Source organism: Gopherus flavomarginatus, chromosome 2 (genome assembly GCF_025201925.1).
Source record: "Gopherus flavomarginatus isolate rGopFla2 chromosome 2, rGopFla2.mat.asm, whole genome shotgun sequence".
Taxonomy (NCBI): domain Eukaryota; kingdom Metazoa; phylum Chordata; order Testudines; family Testudinidae; genus Gopherus; species Gopherus flavomarginatus.
This window is the reverse complement of record NC_066618.1, coordinates 284,928,966-284,941,805: the sequence shown is the minus strand read 5'-3', so window position 1 is coordinate 284,941,805 and position 12,840 is coordinate 284,928,966. Positions and strand designations below refer to the sequence as shown.

Below are 12,840 nucleotides of genomic sequence, written 5' to 3'. Positions count from 1 at the left end.
TAACATTTTTTACAATAAAGACACTTGTTACTAACTTATCACTGCGACATCTTAGCCTTATTATAGTGATTTTTCTGCCATTGTTTCAATATTTCCTTTCTAGATTCCTGTTTTAAGGGTCTGCAACTTAGTCATAAGAACTTTGCTCTGTGTTGAGTCCAAGGAAGTTGTGTGGTCCAAAAACCAGAGCAAAGGCTCTGGAAGCAGAAGGCCTGCGAAGGTTCTTCCACATCATGAAATTGTTTGACTTTGCCCATGTCATTTGGTCTTTTTGCCTTAGTCAGTATTGTGAAAACGGTACGTAAATATGCAAAATTCCCTTAAAATCCAGTGCTGCATCTGAATGTTCACAAAACAGAAGTCGATATGATCCTCACTGTCTTTTTAAAAAAGCAGTACAAGATTAGACCACTATGAAAAACACCTTAGTGTGCGGGGCTGGACTAGATGACCTCACAAGGTCCCTTCCAGTCCTGCATTTCTATGGCAACGATTTGCAACATGGAGCAAAACCAGTAGAGAGTGAGCTTGCTTCAGTGACAGAGCAGAGGATTAGTGTTGGTTTGCTGGAGGTACAAGTTACCATCACAGTTCATAATTAAGAAAGCAGCTAGCAAATGTTTAGGGAAGAGTGAAAATCCTGACCTCATAGATGTTAATGGGAGTATTTCTATTGAATTCTATGGGACCCAGATTTCCCCTCAGAACTTTTAAGAAAAGCCCACAAAGGAATAACAACATGAAAAACTGAAGGGAGGGATAGTATGTGGTTGTGAATCCTCCCTTTAGTGCAAGGAATCACTGCCCTCATTATCAAGTGAGGTACGTACACCTCCTTTTAAAATACAAGATTGGTGAAGAAAACTGATAGAAAGGTCTAAGCCTACAAACCCGCAGTAACATTTAATCACAAAAGGTATAAAGGTTGGCACAGTGGAGGGTTGGCAAAGTGACTTGGCGGAGGGACTTGAGAAATTACATCCATGGGCAAAACCAAACTAACCTCACGCATTCCTTCAAGATGCTGGGTCCAATGACCATTTAAATATCCACTTCAGTAAAAAAAAGGAATTAATTTACAAAATGTCACTGCCCGTTCTTTTCATCTGATGCAGAGGATGAGTTTTGATACTAAACAATAGGCATTCGTACTAGTTTCAGAACTGGACTTTTAGAAGTTATCTTAACAGCCATTTTGGCAGAATGACTGCCATTTGTTTTCTATCTCACATTTATAAATAAAAAGTGATAACAAAAAGGTCAGTCAGCTAATTAGCTGAAAGGAAAAACCGGCCTTTGAAAGAAATGAAACTGACAATTAGCAAATTCAAATGAGCACAAGCTAAATCCTCTAATATAGATTGATACTGCTGCTCTGAAGCCCTCAGATAAAACGAACGTTTCAAAGAAAGTCATTTCTGGTAACTGTTAGGATTTAATATTAGATGCAGAACTCTCCAGTTCCTAGTGAACACAGTATGTTCATTCAGAGATAAAGTTACATGCCGATAATACCTCCATCGGCTTTATTTCTCTTCATAGACTGCTCCATTCAAATGATCCTTACCTATCTTATGTCAGACAGACTACATTATAAGCGTGTTGCTTATAATGTAAAATTGCCAATACTTTCTGCAGACATATTCCCCACCTCTGATATTTCATGAAATATTTAACAGTCACGAAGTCAGTTAACATTACTACTTATATCTAAACCTGTACAAATTATGTCTCCAATCCTGAAAAGAATTTACTCACATGCTTAATTTTACTCACTGAGTACGCGCACCGAAGTCATTGAGATTATTTAGTGTGTAATGTTAAGCACGTGCCTATGCGCTTGCAGGATCAATGCCTATAAAATGAAATCTTAACTGAGCTTCAACTGTATTTAATCATCGTTAGAGTTCAGCGAACAGAATCTCCATGATATATATAAACAATTAAATGAAGCAGAAATCTGCGAAAGGCATTTCTATTTAGGTCCAAACCACAGAGTAGCTTTTTACTCTACTTGTAACTGGTAAGGGGAATGGCTGGCTAAAAGCACGGTGTCCCCACAGTAGGTAGTGATAATGCACTCAGCACCATGGGGTCCTGGTCCATGAAGGTATCCAAAGTAATTAAGAGCTAATAACTATAAGATGCCACAGGACTCTTTGCTGCTTTTACAGATCCAGACTAACCCGGCTACCCCTCTGATACTTGTCTGTCTTAAGTGAAATTTTGTTCTGCTTCTCAACAATAAGCAAGTACTATATTTAGGACCTCAAGTATCATACAGTAGTTAATAGTGTAATTAAAAATTAATTTGTAATGAACTCAGCTATTTTAACTTTAGTTTATTTTATTGCTCAAATGTACATTGCACAGTGTATTCTTACATTTCATGAAACTGGTTCAACATTAACAGTACAGAATGTATGGGCATCAATAAAACAGACAAATCAGCCTTACTCTGAACAGGCTAATTTTATTTCCTATGAATTAAGATAATTTTAATTTACCTTAAAATGAACTGCGATCAAAAACCATAATTACTCAAAGTGACATCACATTTAAAAGAATTTAAAGCACAAGCTGGAATACATACAAATGTCAACTGGACATGAAGTGATAAACATTCAAACAGTATTCAAACTGTCACAGACACTACAGGCCCAGTATGCACACTTTGTATTCTAAGCTCTGCAACTCTTTTCAAGACCAGAAAGAAATTTGGGATTCAAAGCAACTGTATACATAAAAACAGCATTCTGAAGAATTTGATTTCAAAATACCTACAATTTATCACTCACAGTAAGCTATGAGTACAACATATTATGCAGCAGACTTCCACAAATCCTCAATTCTCATCTGTCCAAAGTGGCTACAGTACTCAACTTGCAGACTCTCTGCATTTTCAGCAGGAAAGAAATTATGTATCAGGCAAAATCCCAAAAGATTACAGATCTTTAGTTCCTTAACATCTGAGCATCCTGAACAAGACTTATCTGAATTTAGGACATGTGGGAGCCTATCTTGTGATTACATGAAACAAATGCTTCATCAACAGACTTCAAATGAATGCTACATGAAATGCTGAATATAATTTTTCACATGCAGTATACATGCAACAGAATTAAGTTAATCTGAGAAAATTCTGTATTTACACCAGTCTGCGTATTACAAGAGTGCAAATGAAAGTACATTCTTTATTTCTTCTTATTTAGACTCTTTAATTCTATTTCTTTTTTGTACAAATGTGCACAGTGTTACTTTATAAAATCACATCACTGTGGATGATGATTGTTTTACATTGTGTCCCTAGCTTACATCCAATTAAAAAAAATACACTCTGTTTATATAGGTCAAAATCTAGTATCTTACCTTAAAAAACAAAAAGTGAAAACTAAAAACTAAGGTGACAACGAGTTCTACTAATGCTGTTGACTCTGGTCTGATCAGGATGATACGTTGCAGCAGTAACAATCACAACGGAATGCTGTAGGTAAGAGGTTGTTTCGTCATCCACTAACAGCTGTGATTGCACTGTCAAACTGAAAAAAAGGTCTCAGTTACCTTTCTGAGTTTTGTGAATGCTTCCTGAAAGTCTTGATGTGCCATCTCATAGGTCTAAATAGCTGAAATTTCTCTGGAAATGTGTTATTTCACGCCTTTAAAGATAGTTTACAGGAACATTGTACTTAAATTTAAAAATCCAGAAGCCCTACATTTTGCAGCAAGTGTGGAAATTGCCAAGGACAGTTAACATATTGACTAGCTTCCTAATAAAGTTATAACAAGAGTTATTAGTTTATTACACTAGTTATTTCAGCCCTGACCCACTCAAAGACGTATTAAATTCAAAATCATATATTTAAATATTGAGAATGTAAGTTGATTGCATTTATTGCTTCAGAAAAATCCAGCTAGACCTAGACTACAAAGCTCACTGCTCATAGCACTGGACTATCAGAACTTTTCATTTTTATGCACAGAATTTCGCAATGGGTTATGAAGACAACATTGTCAATCATCATCAAGGGCCAAGCAACTTACTGTATGGTACAGTTTTATGTACCGAGCTAACAAAAAGTTAGGTTCTGTGTATCTATTTGAAATTTATACTTAGGTATCTAAACCTATGAAAGTTAGCACATCAGTTTTCAATAGTCACAGGAAGACTTGTCAAATGCAACAAAAATGTATACAGATATAATTGCAAAATGCTTTTGCTTGAAAACACATCTAAATGTATAACTTTCAAGAGGATTCATCGACAGTTTTCTTTCAATTTGCAAAATATTATTACAAACCTATTTTACTAAACTACACAGAGCAACATTTCATATAATCTTCTGTGTTATAATTTCACAAACGAACTAGTATTTAAAGTACTTATCCATTTAAAATGCCCTCAGTTTGTTGCTATACTAAATATATATTTATTTGTTGTAATTCAGACAGCAAAATACTACTGCATTTTCAAAAGCCTAGTCTGTAAACTATACACATAAGACATGAAAAATATTGCACAAGTCAGAGCTCCAAGAGGAGGGATTTACATTTCTCAAGCAGAACATTGCAACTTTCGGCAGGAAAAAGCATGTGTGCTGGATTTCTAAAAAGCACATTATGTTAATTATTCACCAGGAACAATATTTAACAATCGTCTGACCAGTCATATTTATTAGTGAAACTGAACAGGTAAAAGGATGCCTATTTAATGTATTTCAAAATAATGGAATAAATAGCTACTAGACAGCAACAGTATAGGGAGCTAAAATATTGCTCCACTGATACATGTGGTAACAGTAAGTGTGCCAAAAGCACTCTACCCAAATCTGGAAACCCGGGTGGAAGGAAACCACCAGGCATTGCAGATATAGCCCCCAATTCTAGGAAACTGTATTTCAGTAAACTCATTTTTTAAGTCTCTGAAACACTAGAACACACTGGCAAAAGAAGAGGAAATATTTACTTCTGACTTTTAAAGCTACTGAAATATGAAAAACGACTGTACGTGAAATAATAAGGTAACATAACAAACCTAACATCAAATATTAGAGAATAGTTAAAAGAAAAAAGAGTTTGGTTAAAAATCATTCCTATATATTGTAGGTCCACCATTTTTCTAAAAAACTATTTACTTAATCTAAATTAACAAAGAACTTGAAAACTCATCTTGGTCTGTTTATTGTACTCTACTCTAAATAATGTCCTGCAGACTTCAGAAGACACTTAATACACACAAAGATCTGGAAACTTCATCTCATAGACTGGAACGGATTGGTAATGAGCATGTCCAGCAGTAATGGTCATCGTTCCCGAGGGGCTAGGAGGAGGACTGTAAAGAAGGGACGAAAAACAAAGCCACATAATTTAAGCTTCCATAAAAATATACTTATGTAATCTGTTATTATTTTTAATTTCACAGAATACCTGCTTGGAAATTTGATATTAAATTTCTTTCCAGCCTTACTGTATCCTTTTCCTACATTTCTAATGAAGCCAAATAATAATGGCTGATTTTTATTTGTATCTTTGCCTGAATCACCAGTTTCGTTGATGTCAACATAACTATCAAGATACTTCAAATGCAGAATAGATGTGCATGGCACTTCACAATACATAGATTGCTAGCTAATTCCTAGAGCACATGCAATAAAGGGAAAATTCAACATTTTGTAAGTATGACAAATATATATATAAAATACAAATATAAAAAATATATATAAAAATACTCCAGCGCTGTGTTGCCAATATATATTTTCACATATTTCAGCAAATACTTTTCAAACTTACGCCCAATTCGTTCCACAGCTATATGGGAGGAACTTCCTCAGGGACCCAATTAAACCCTAATTAATGGATACAATCCTCGTGGAAGACCTTCAATAATTTTAATGGAAAAAACCAAGTTTTATCCTTAACAGCAATACCTTTAATTATATGGTTTGGATAGAAAACAGGGGTTGACCTTTGTAAAACAAAATATTTGATGGGCTAATTGGCTAATCTTGACACAGGATATTTTTCTCTTAAAAAAAATCAGAACAGTAACAAAATCAAATGCTTTGTAAATGAGGCTATTTCAATAAAGTACGAGACTAGCATCTTAAAGTAGCACAGAATTTTCTGACAACTACCCCTACATTTAATTAATTCCCTTTTGTGCATAAAACCTTACCGAATGGTGAGCTCCAATATCTGTGCAAGTCTATCATGAAGAAAGTTCGCCTACAAAGAGAAAAAAATGTAATATTTTAATGATATCCTGTAAAACCACTGTGCACAGAATGATTATGAATAAGAAGCCTGGACTGGTTTAGTGGAATATACTCTGAATTTCAGAGTTTTGCTTCCCTGTTGCAGCAAGGACTTAGTTGTGTGAAGGCAAAAGAACAGCAACTGGGTGTTTAGTAACAACACTGAAGTAGATTTTTATTTCTTAAAAGATGAGAAGGGGGAAAAAAAAAAAAAAAGACCCTTCCAATGAGTTAAAGCCTGTTGGCAGGGCTGGTGCAAGGATGTTTCGCACCCTGGGCGAAACTTCAACCTTGTACCCACCACCCAGCTAACCCCGACCCCCTCACGGCTGCTAACTCAGCCCCCTACCCGGGAGCCCCCCCCCCGCAGCAGCTACCCCCACCACCACGACAGCTAACCCCCCTCCACCCCATCCCCCCACGACAGCTAACCCTGCCTGGGTTTTCCCCCCTCCAGCTCACCTCGGCTCCGCCTCCTCCACTGAGCATGCCGGCGCCGCTCTAATTCTCCTCCCTGCCCAGGCATGTGGCGCCAATTGGAGGAGACTTAGAGTGGAGGCTGTGTGCTCAGTGGAGGAGGCAGAGTGGAGGCATGCTGGGGCGGGGAGCTGTTCCCCTGTGCGCCTCCCTCTCCTCCCCCCGTTACTGCGGGCAGCCCTCCCCGCGTGCCCCCCCACCCAGCTCACCTCCACTCCACCTCCTCGCCTGAGGGGACTTTTAGGCGCTCTCAATCACTAGGTGCCTAGGCGGCCGCCTAGTTTGCCTAAATGGTTGCACCGGCCCTGCATGTTGGCGTGATCCAAAAGTGACATTTACTTGTAATTCCAGAGGGAAATAATCATGGCTCTGAACCCAGTCACAAAGGCAGCAAAGGTAAAAGTGTGTTTAGTATGCGGGGGGGTGGAGGACAAAGGTCTGGTCTACACTAGAGTTAGGTTGACGGAAGGCAGCTGACGTCCAGTGCTCCACTCCATGCAAGTCACCCACTACATTGACTTAACTCCACCTCCGCGAGAGATGTAGCGCTTAGGTCAATATAGCTGGAGTGTGGGGCACTGATGGCTGCACAGGGCTGACAGCTAGAGTCCCTGACCCCAGTGCTTATAGCCCAACCCATCTTCCCACCTCATCCCCAACCTGCTCAGGGGCTGACAGCCAGAGCTGTCAGCCTGGTGTAGGGCTTAATTTTGCTGCAGAGAGCCTACCAGCTCTGAAACCGACAGGCTTGTAAGTTTCATAGCTGCTATTATTTCACATTTCATCTCCAGCTCCCTCTGTCATCCTTGGGGCAGGAGGCTCCAGCTGTGAGCCCTGTGCAAGGCTGACAGGTGGAGCAGGAGAGGAAATGTGAAATCATAGCAGCCAAAAAACTGACAAGAATGTCAGTCTGCTGGTAGACTTTCTGCTGTGAAACTGAGCCCTGCACAGCTCACAGCTGGGGCTGTTAGCCTTGGGGCAAGGAGCTCCAGCTGTGAGCCCCATGAGGCTGTCAGTACCCACACAATGCCCCACTTCAGTGGGTGCAAGTACTCTTGGTGAGGAAATGCACCATCAGCAGAAGGAAGGCAGTGTGAATACTAACAGCTGATTTAATTGCTGCAGTGGTTGTAGGTCCTGGTCTATTACTAGGGTCCTGCTCTATAACTAGGGTCCCTAGTCACTAAAGCAATACAAATAATAAATAGCAATATTAATAGCTCTGTGAGATGTAGGGGACCCAACCGCTCAGGGTATAAGTAATTTTGATTTCCTACACAGATTAAAAATTCAGAGCACAGACGAAGGCAAAAAGGCAACAAGTGTTTTCTTTTAACAGTGAACACTATCATGAACCACCCTTTATCCTCGTGTCTCCATCACCACTTGTATGAAAGCCTTTGAAACTATATAAAATGTACCAAGAACTCACTTTTGTTTCACACTGTGCTGCAATTTCTTCAAAAGGTGCTTTTTGGAACTTTTCAATCACAAGACGCCTCTTTTCTTTTTCCTGCTCTTCAAGTCCAGTATTATCTTTTAAAAAAATGAAGACAGTTCTAATTTATGCTTACATAGACTTCCTACAATAAGTGAAATGACAATACATTAAAAAGTTTGTATGTCTTCATTTTTTATTACTACTACTTAAAATGAAGACATAAGACTAGAATCTTTTAAATGAATAGTAAAAAGTAGTCACAGCTTAGGCAGACTTATTGAATAAAGTTCTAGTTAGTCAAATTCCCTGTAATAATGGAACATGGTACTTGAGAATCAGTGAAAAAAAGTGAACACAAGATCATATCCTGAGGTCCCAACTCAGTTCCCACTGAGTCCATCAGTAGGAGTTTTGCCTGATGGGACTGCAGGATTTGCCCAGTAAGTTATTGTTATTAGGCCAATTATTGAAGCACAATATTTGCAATGAAAGGGAGAAAGATTGTGTGCCTATTGCCAGCTGAAATACCACCTGCCCCCATTTCAGCAATGGCCAAGAAAAGTCTAAACAAAACCCGTCTCCTGCCCCGTTCACTACGAACTGGAATGCCCAGGGTTCACTCTGTGAAAATGTATTTCTGAGATTACCTTGCCTGTGGGACTTGAGAGAAAAAGTTATTGTTTGGGCACAGGAGGTCACCACAGATGCAGTGGAATGTGGTCCAAACTTCATCCAGTGGCCACATTCTTGGGTTTATAATATTAAACTATGCAATCCGTTATCCATCTTTTGCTATCTTCTTGCCCTTACACTTGGGGACAATAGGCTGAAAACAGGTGCTAAGACTTCGTGCAGCTTGTTTTTTTCAATATACTTGAATTAGTACTGATCCCCAGTTTTTCAAGTGTACACAAGACCAATCAATTCCATATACTATTCACTTTTTTTTTTTTAAATAGTCAGCCTAACAAATTTAACCTGAGACCGGAGTCAACTTGGACTCCTTTATTTTCATGCATAACCAGCAGTAAAGAGTTTGCCCACCAAGTTATAAACTCAGTAACACTCTGTTGTCTTGTAAGTATGTTCCAAGTTATACTTTGATATGTGCATGGGCATAGTTTGACTTGCATAATCTTTATTACTGATGGTGAGATGTTAGAAGGAAGAACTCAGCTGCATTTTCAGATCCTAGGTTAAGTTTGCTGGGTTGGCAGTTGGAAAACCCCCTTTTTAATCATAACTGCAGCATATCTGACAACGGAACTCCTCTGAAGCCCATAATGCTAATTTCACGCACTATACTCAGAGAACTCCCTTTGAGGACTTGACCATTTGTCTGTATATTAAAGGTGCTTTACAGATATTTACTTAACTGAAATTCACACAGACTAAGGACAAAACTATGTGTGAATTGCTTAAGTGTTTTTCAAGCCTTGACTTGTAAAGGGAAAGTTCCAGAAACTGTTAAAAATAAGAATGTATTTACCAGCTTTTCAGTAAGTCACACCCGCTGTAGGTAAAGAGAAGAGTTCTCTAAGAAATGCTGAAGATCATTAAGGGGTGTGTGGTTTCAAATCAATCTGCTATATGATGAAAAACGAATATAGTATTTTAAGTATGCTATGTTAGCAAGTTTTTTTCTGGCAAATATTTCATGTACTGGAAAAGTGTAAATGTAGTATTGCAATAAATCTCACCAATTGCTTTCTTCAAAGCTTCAAAGGTGATTTCTTCAGTATTATTGACCTAAAGGAAATAAGTGATTTTTAATTCAGTGAAACAACACAAACTGCTGAAGAATAAGTAATTTGTCTACACTCAACTATAATTTCAAAAGGGATTTAGGAACCAAATTCCCAATGGGCACCTAAGTGCCTAAATCTCTTCTGAAAAATGAGATTTAGGCTCCTCAATCAGTTGGACATTAACATAAGAACATAAGAATGGCCACACCAGGTCAGACCAAGGTCCATCTAGCTCAGTATCTGTCTACTGACAGTGGCCAATGCCAGGTGCCCCAGAGGGAGTGAACCTAAAAGGCAATGATCAAGTGATCTCTCTCCTGCCATCCATCTCCATCCTCTGACAAACAGAGGCTAGGGACACCATTCCTTACCCATCCTTCACCACCATGAATTTATCCAGTTCTCTTTTAAACACTGTTATAGTCCTAGCCTTTACAACCTCCTCAGGTAAGGAGTTCCACAAGTCGACTGTGCACTGCATGAAGAACTTCTTCCTTTTATTTGTTTTAAACCTGCTGCCTATTAATTTCATTTGGTGACCCCTAGTTCTTATATTATGGGACTAAGTAAATAACTTTTCCTTATCCACTTTCTCAATATCACTCATGATTTTATATACCTCTATCATATTCCCCCCTTAGTCTCCCCTTTTCCAAGCTGAAGAGGCCTAGCCTCTTTAATCTTTCCTCATATGGGACCCTCTCCAAACCCTTAATCATTTTAGTTGTTCTTTTCTGAACCTTTTCTAGTGCCAGTATATCTTTTTTGAGGTGAGGAGACCATATCTGTACACAGTATCTGAGATGTGGGCATACCATGGATTTATATAAGGGCAAAAAAAATATTCTCAGTCTTATTCTCTATCCCCTTTTTAATGATTCCTAACATCCCGTTTGCTTTTTTGACCGCCTCTACACACTGCGTGGACATCTTCAGAGAACTGTCCACAATGACTTCAAGATCTTTTTCCTGACTCGTTGTAGCTAAATTAGCCCCCATCAGATTGTATGTATAGTTGGTTATTTTTTCCAATGTGCACTACTTTACATTTATCCACATTAAATTTCATTTGCCATTTTGTTGCCCAATCACTTAGTTGTGTGAGATCTTTTTGAAGTTCTTCACAGTTTGCTTTGGTCTTAACTATCTTGAGCAGTTTAGTATCATCTGCAAACTTTGCCATCTCACTGTTTACCCCTTTCTCCAGATCATTTATGAATAAATTGAATAGGATTGGTCTGAGGACTGACCCTTGGGGAACACCACTAGTTACCCCTTTCCATTCTGAGAATTTACCATTAATTCCTACCCTTTGTTTCCTGTCTTTTAACCAGTTCTCAATCCATGAAAGGACCTTCCCTTTTATCCCATGACAGCGTAATTTACGTAACAGCCTTTGGTAAGGGACCTTGTCAAAGGCTTTCCGGAAATCTAAGTACACTATGTCCACTAGATCCCCCATCCACATGTTTGTTGACCCCTTCAAAGAACTCTAATAGATTAGTAAGACACGATTTCCCTTTACAGAAACCATGTTAATTATTGCTCAACAGTTTATGTTTTTCTATGTGTCTGACAACATTGCAACATTGAGTGCAACACCTAAATACCTTTTAACGTTTTTAGCCTAACAGAGTCTTTATTTAAGAGAAAGATTACTGTGAATATATAAAGTAGCCTTATATTTCTTCACCATCACAGTGACTCGCTGTGTGACTACAAATCTTTTGTCTTCTGCATTATATTAATGTTTAGTGAGCCACCTATTTTATTATAGACAGAGCTGGTAGTTCCAGCCATATTTATGGTTACCTGACACTTCATTATTAAGACACATTTTTCAGTTGCCTATACGTTTACAAAATTAACTATTTGTGCTGAAATACCTCAGGTTGATTTATTTATTAATTTAAGTAAATTCCAACAAAAAGAATTCAACAGCTTCTGGGAATAAGAGTAAGGAAAAATACATTTTACCTAGCACCTTCAGGCTTTTTTAACACGGACTTGAAATTTGCCACAGGGTGGCCTGTGTGTTAGTATGTGCTTTTTGCTGCTGGAGAAAAAAAAACAAAAACAAAACAACCCTGCCAAGTTATAAGCCTGTGAAAAACTGCAGTTTTCACATGCTCAGTTGGGACTTGTTAGCACTGACAGCTAAATTCTTTTTACATTTTTTTGCCTGAACTGAGCATGTTCCACTGCAGGGCTGAGCAGGACTTTCCCTACAATTGCTGTTCTCGGCTGCTATGGGTGGCTATGGAACTGGGCACCTGAACAGAGAAGGAGATTCTGTTCTATGCTCTCAATACTCTCCCTACTGCCACCCAGGCAACGTGAAGGAGGAAACTGACTCAAATAGATAGGACACAAAAGCCTGACCTAGAATTCGGAGAAGGAATGTGGTGAAATACAGAGGAAGGAGCAGACTGGAAAAAAGAACGTGGTGTGGTAAGGAAAGACTGGGGCTCGGAACAAGGGAAGTCAGGCCCTAGGGACCGACTATGCCAGAAAACTGGGAGCTGGGTGGAGAAGAGGGAAGGCTGAGACTGTGAACCAGTTTAGGGACAGGATGGAGGTGGTGTGGGCACTAAGACCAGCAAGGCAAAGAGAATGGGACATTGAGCGAAGGGCTCTAACCATCCCAAGTTGCACACCTAAAATTAGTGCACACTTTTGACCTTACTGTGAAAGTTACTGGTAACCCTCCTAACAACTAACGGTTTGGCCATTAGGGGGAAGCAGAAACCTCACGTACACAGTACCCTGAAGTTTTGAACTCTCTTTTCTCTTGTGCCTCAAAGCAGAGAAAACTTGCCTCAAACCAGTATTTACTAACCAGATAACAAAGTGCGGGGTTTGACACCTACTAATCAAGTGTTAACTTTGTCTAAAAGTGTATAAAAGGCTTGCGAAATTTGTA

General features: G+C 38.8%; 1 protein-coding gene across 3 annotated transcripts in view; it reads right to left on the bottom strand.

Moving 5' to 3' along the window:
* Window positions 1-2,453: 2,453 nt before the first annotated feature.
* The window catches only part of EFR3A (EFR3 homolog A), a 165,694-nt gene continuing 155,307 nt past the window's right edge, over window positions 2,454-12,840 (bottom strand). For 2 of the 3 annotated variants that reach the window (XM_050940803.1, XM_050940804.1), the window contains 4 exons: window positions 9,870-9,918; window positions 8,161-8,264; window positions 6,173-6,222; window positions 2,454-5,329 (listed from right to left, as the gene is read on the bottom strand). In XM_050940803.1, the coding sequence (XP_050796760.1) occupies window positions 5,224-5,329; window positions 6,173-6,222; window positions 8,161-8,264; window positions 9,870-9,918 (309 nt within the window). In that variant the 3' untranslated portion in view covers window positions 2,454-5,223. The remainder of the gene's footprint in view (window positions 5,330-6,172; window positions 6,223-8,160; window positions 8,265-9,869; window positions 9,919-12,840) is intronic. The other variant, XM_050940805.1, reaches the window with a different exon arrangement.